Source organism: Rhopalosiphum padi, chromosome 3, assembly GCF_020882245.1.
Source record: "Rhopalosiphum padi isolate XX-2018 chromosome 3, ASM2088224v1, whole genome shotgun sequence".
Lineage (NCBI taxonomy): Eukaryota > Metazoa > Arthropoda > Insecta > Hemiptera > Aphididae > Rhopalosiphum > Rhopalosiphum padi.
This window is the reverse complement of record NC_083599.1, coordinates 44,473,134-44,479,831: the sequence shown is the minus strand read 5'-3', so window position 1 is coordinate 44,479,831 and position 6,698 is coordinate 44,473,134. Positions and strand designations below refer to the sequence as shown.

The following is a 6,698-nucleotide window of genomic DNA, read 5'->3' as shown; positions in this document are numbered from 1 at the left end:
AAAAGGAATAGTGATAGACAAATATGACACAGCTAAACTAAACAATATAAATACGTGTGAAAGCATGATTCAAGTATCAGATGTCGGAAAAAATCAGGAGGGTAGATACAGTTATAAATGACTCAATTGATGCAAAATGGAAGAAAATTAAAGAGACTATAAAGGTAGTGACAGAGTCAGAAATCGGAAAAGTAAAAGCTGTAAGAAAACCTTGGTTCAACGACGTGTGTGAAGATGCTCTAAATCGGAGAGAAGAAGTTAGAAACCAGTGGCTTAATGGCCAACACAATATAGAAAAAGAAATTGTGTATAAAAGAAAGAAAAGCACAAGTAGAGTATTCAGAAATGAAAAACGAAAATAAGATAGGTAGATACGAAAATATTTATCTATAATATTATATCTATATAAATTTGATGACAAATCCGCTCTCATCGTATAGTCGTACAGTATTATTTGTGATTCGTTCGTGTCGTGTTCGTTTCGTTTTTTTCTCTTAAATAATTTTAAATACTGTTTTATAAGAAAACGTTAAGACGTAAAATATATTCTGTTGTTTCACATCATTCAACGATCAATGCCTCAACTGAAACTGGTGGAAAATGATTTTTGTTTATTTAATGAACATCAATTTGTTTTTGTTCCAGAAAACGATGAATTTGTTTGTATAACTACAAAGGAAAATTTAAAATATATGATGACACAGAATGAGTTTTGGATTTGATTACGTACCAACATTTTTTTTAGAACTTTATACCATACCTACGTCTTTGAGATACTCTTTGGGCGGGACTCTTTTCGCCCAAATATTTTAAAACTACTTTACCTTTTCGCCCAAGAATATTATAGCATTTTTTAACCGGCTTCTATTACTTTCCAAAAATATATTTTGCATATATACTTTTGTCACCGCGTCAGCGGTGGATGGACCGTACAAAGAATGATCTAAAAAGAACAGATCAAACAGTAGTAATGGAGGAGGCCGATAACAGAAACCGTTTAAGGCGTGTAATGCAAGAAAAAGAAAAAAAAAGTATATACAGTAGAAATCGTTTATAATGACGTTCAAGGGACCAAGGAAAATAGGTCATAATAACCGATTGCCATTATAACCAAAATGATAAAAAAAAATTGAAACCTCAATAGGTACATAATATAGAAAAAAAGTAAAGATAAAAACATTTATTTATTTAAATTAATTAATTAAAATATGTTGTGACTCGAACGAGGACCAGCAGTCAGCACGGATAGGTATGTATGGTATGAATAAAAAATATTAAGCAAATTATAACCAGTTTCATTTTTTTACCAGTCATACTTGCTGAAACTAAGACAGTCAAACGTTCTTTAGATATTTTACCACCTGAACATTTTTCACCTTTAAATTTTAATGTTCTGTTAGGGAGCATTTTGTAAAAAAGTCCAGTCTCATCTGCATTATAAATTCGGTAATCTGTGTATCCTTCCCGTAATTTAGGCCATATCTTTTCGAGCCAATTTTGTGTTATTTCAGTGTTGACCGAATTTGATTCTCCGTTTATTGTTGAAAACACAATATTATGCCTTGATCTAAATCTTTGAATCCAACCAGTGGAACAATTAAAATTATGCTTGCCAAGGCCTTCAGCTAATTCATTCGCTTTTTGCTGAAGAATCGGTCCATTAATTGGAATGCAGAGATTTCTTTGATTTTTAAACCATTGTAATAAAACAGTGTCTAAATCTGTATTTGTACAATTTCGAAGTTTCTTAATTGATAATTTTTCGTTTTGAAACTCTTGTTCGATTTTGTCTCGAGCTTTCCATATGTTAGAAATTGTAGAGTAGCCTACGCCTAATTCATTAGATATGTCGGAATTTTTTTCACCTTTTTTTAAACGAAAAATGATATTAGCTTTTTCTTCAATTGTGAATTGTTTTCGTTTGCTCATTTTTCAATATTGTACAATATTCAACACACCAACACAAAACACAGTTAACAGCACGACGATTAACCGTACACTGAAGATAAAATAAAAATAAATTGACGTCGAAACATAAAAATAAAATTTATTATCGATTATTATAGTACCTACCTTCGATAAAGTAGTCATTATAGATAAAACATTTTTCCAAAATCACAAAAAATAACCGTCGTAACATCCGTATCGTCATTATAGAGACGTCATAATAATCGATATAAATTAGTACATATAATATAGGAGTTTTGCCGGGACCTTTAATCTAAGGTCATTACACCCAATATGTCATTACAACCGGTGTCATTATAAACGGTTTCTACTGTACTTTTGTAAGTATTTGTTTTTTGTTAGTTAGAAATATTATAAATTCAAATTATATAGCAAATATTTTTTGCTCGTCGTACTAATGTGGTCAAAAGTACTTTAATATTCTCGGTCAAAAAAGTAAACTAGTTTTAAAATATTTGGGAGAATATAGTCTTTCCCACATTTTTACACAAATGGTTGTTAAGTGCTTTTTAACAGAGAAAAGTAATATTTAAAATCTAATTTCATCTATAAATTAATTTATAAAATATACTGGGCTTTATCCTTTATGACTTAGAAGCATTTTTTAAATTAAATAAAATATCTAAAGATTAATGGAGATTCGAGTTTGAAAAATGCATACAATAACAATGAATTAGATCAATGGCAAAATTATTTTTCGGCTTACCATTTTTACTCAGTGACAAAATTTAAGATGCTTTTTTAGCATTAATAGCCGAATGTCCCGGCCTTGAAAAAGGTCATGCATTTACACAGATTATATAGTATCCACGTGATGCATTATTTCCACCGTATGGGCACAAGAACCCTCAGTAAATCCAAGGTATAATTTAAATTCGTACGTAAATTTTACCATTAAGTTTTTATAATTATTTTTTAGAACTACCAATGACCCAAAGAGCTTTCGCGCAATGGTTGTTTAACCCCCCCCCCCCCCCCTAAAAAAAAAAAATAAAAATAATTATTAATAAAAGTTGTACATAATATATATGCGGAACTTAATTAAACTAAGTTCACATGGACCTGGTGTCTGCATCACTATCGTGAAACACACGCATTGTTTCGTGTCATGTGAGCGATATATAGGAAATCCGTATACCTATATATACGCGCGATTGATTGTCGCGCGTGTACGATAACATATCGGCTATCGTACTTTATCTCCGAATTTCCGATATTATGAAATGTGTTCCATGTAGTCACGTAAAAGAATTAAACACGGTTCATTTCGACCAAATTAACTATACAGTGAATAACATTAAAAGATTTATAATACAATATTATCACGTAAGTATAATATTTTGTACTAATTTTTGTATAATAAATTAAATTCTAATTTAAGTTAAATTCTAAAAACTAAATTACATGGATGGAGATTGGGTCAGAGTTAGCAAAGCAGTTAAAGAAATTGCAATGGAACATGTAGGAAAAATAAAATGTACTAAGAAAAGATGGTATAACGAAGAATGCCGACAAGCAGTAGAAAGACGACGTATAGTCCGAGAAAAATTCATCAGAGTAGACAGTATAGACAGTATAGACACAAGAGAGCTTTATACCTTAGAGAGGAAAAACTGCAAACGAATCATGCAGAGAGAGAAGAGGAAGTATCTCAATGAAATATTAAAAGAAGCGGAGAAAAATCACTCGCGGGGTAAGACTAGACATATTTTTAGGACGATAAAACAGTACAAGTCTTTCAACTCAAGCCTGAAAATCATCAGAAATTGTAATAATGAGCTAATCATGGATCCTAAAGAAAGAGCGGCAAGATGGAAAGAATATTTTATTGAACTATTAAATGCAGACATCGCAGACAATACTACGAGAAGGGAAACACATTATGGAGCTGATCCAATGATAAGTGAAGTGACCGAAGAAGAAACCTCAAGAATTGGAAATCGCCAGGATCTGATGGAATACCAGGTGAGCTCATTAAATACGGTGGAAAAGAAATGCATTATTTCATGTTTAGAATATGTCGGAAGATATGGAAAGACGAACACTTGCCAACAACTTGGAATGAAGCTGTAATTATACCTTTACATAAAAAGGCAATAAAACCAAGTGCGAAAACTATAGAGGAATATCTCTTCTTAACTCAGCCTACAAAGTATTTGCGAGGATCCTTCTAAACCGGATAACACCCTACGTGAAAGAAAACCTAGGAAGATATCAGTGTGGATTCCGAATGGGAGGATCAACGATCGAACAGCTGTCAGTTATTAGCCAGCTAATAGAAAAAAAGTACGAGTACCGCCAAAACATCTGGCAAATATTTGTTGATTTTAAAAAGACCTATGACAGTGTACATAGAGAAAGCCTGTATAATATAATGAAGGAGTTCGGAATCCCAAAGAAAATCGTAGCTTTGACGAAAATGTGCATGGAAGACACGGTGTACAGAGTAAGAGCTGAACAAACAATGTCTGAAGCTTTCGAAGTTAGTACAGGATTAAAATAAGGAGATTCGCTCTCACCCACCTTATTCAATTTAGCCTTGGAGAAAGCTATAAAAGAGATGCAAATAGAAACAACGGGGAAAATGATAAGCCAAATGCGTATAGAGCAGCCATATGAGTAATAAATTGCCAAAGATACCTACAATACTGTGTAATACTGACAACATAAGAAATATCGAAAACATCGAAAATGAAAATTTAGTTTTTACATCAATAAATTTCGATTCTCAAGACAAGTGCGTACATAAACTTAAGAGAAAAAATATTATTTTAAATGATTTGAAAAGTGAACAATTACTTACATATTCATGCCCCCCCCCTTAGTGGTTAGGTTAGGTTAGGAAATACATATTTTTTCCTATAGACAATAAACGAAATTTACGTTTTCAAATGAGTTGGATAAAAAAATGTTCATAGTTGGCTTATTCTGAAATAGAAAATGGGGCTATGTGTAGGTTTTGTGTTCTGTTTTCTAATTCTGATACTGGTAAAGGTAAAAAGTTTAATATTTTTTTTTGAATTTTAAATTTTTTCTTTTTATACATTTTATTCGAAATTAGTAAGAACAAAATCACAATGTGAAACTCATAGTGTAATTGTTGCTATTCATAAATATACTTATTTAGCATATTAAATTTAATATATATATTTATATTTTTTTTAAATATATTTATTTATATTAGTATTATAAATTAAAATTATATTTTTAATAACTTTTATTTTAATTTTGCATGCAGCCCATAAAAGCTGATATAAAAGTCTTCCCCTATTTTTTACCAGTTGTTAATAGACAATTATAGGATAAATATAGAGATTAGTTAAACTTAACTAAACTAAGTCACTGTTTTTAATAATTGTACTGAAATAAAAAGGCTTTATAAACTAAATATTGTTATAAACTCATTTATTAAAAATACATTATTTATAATCTCCTTGATCCATATTATCTGCCCAGTCAGCCTCTAATTATTACTATATTATATAATTTTAGTTTTACTTAAATGTCAAAATAATCAATATATCTGTGTTTATGTTTCATAAAAATCCTATATATTTTATTCATAGAGCTATTTAATACAGATATTTTAAAAGTTATTATGATTGTTTCTATTAAATATTCAAATAGTTAGGTACGTTTTATATGTTATGTAGCATCATATACATAACAATACCTAAATATAGTTTAGCTTGGATGAATTACGTATACAATATACGTATTATATACTGAGATAAATACGATATGCACCGTGTATTAATATTTCTGATTGCTACATTTAATTGTTAATTTTTTAATTTAACTCACCGATGTATCTGCAAATATACCAATATAATGTATATCGTTTTGGTTATCTTTGTTCGTTTGAAATGTGATCTGACAATTATCGCCTGCCGATATTTTTGTCGTGTATTGTTCGTCAGCCATCAGTGCCGAATCTGGTCTACAATCTCTAGTCCACGTGATCTATTTTTAAATTCAAGTGTACACAATCATACAACGAATGTCTTCGTTTCAAAATGAATATTTTTCATACCAGTAAACTGTGTGAAGAATCTTTAATCGTTACGATAATCGCTCCAATCTCAGTCATGTCCAATCTGAACACCCGTATAGCCTCATCAAACTCAATTTCTTTAGAACCGACTGGAGGTACAATTATTGTGTACGCTTTATAATTATTGAATTTATGCACAGTTTCAGTGATATTAAAAGTTATTAACACCGGTGAAATGAATTCATGAATTAGTCCTAAATTACTTCCATTTATCGGTTGGTCGTAGGATGACAACGCGACATATTTTACATTTGAATTGACTTCATCCGAATAATTATTAGTATGGGCCCATACTGCTAATTTTTTATCTATTTCAAATATCTACAATATGTACACATGTTAATATGTGTAAAGTGCTATACAATATAAGATAGGAAAATAATGTATACATTAAGCCCCCACACTTGTGTTTTATCTTTCAGTAATTCTTCGGCTAAGATGGAACTAATGGTATTATTTTGTTTCTTTAACATATCGGCATCAAGTATCTAAAATAACAGTGTTCAATATAAAATTATTCGCGGGTTCGTAAATATTATATAAGGCGTACATTTGACCAAAAATAAGATTTAGTAGTCTCGTAAATTCTTGGTTTTTCAAATAAAAGCCGATGTAATAAAATCGATTCACCGAAAACCATTAATGTATGTTCAATATTTTGTGTTGTTAAGACCAT

General features: G+C 30.4%; 1 protein-coding gene across 1 annotated transcript; it reads left to right on the top strand.

The window, feature by feature from the left end:
• Window positions 1–3,372: 3,372 nt before the first annotated feature.
• On the top strand, window positions 3,373–4,471 carry LOC132925090 (uncharacterized). The gene is made up of 2 exons (XM_060989514.1): window positions 3,373–4,037; window positions 4,090–4,471. The coding sequence occupies exons 1-2, from the start codon at window positions 3,373–3,375 to the stop codon at window positions 4,469–4,471; spliced, it is 1,047 nt and encodes a 348-aa protein (XP_060845497.1).
• Window positions 4,472–6,698: the final 2,227 nt, after the last annotated feature.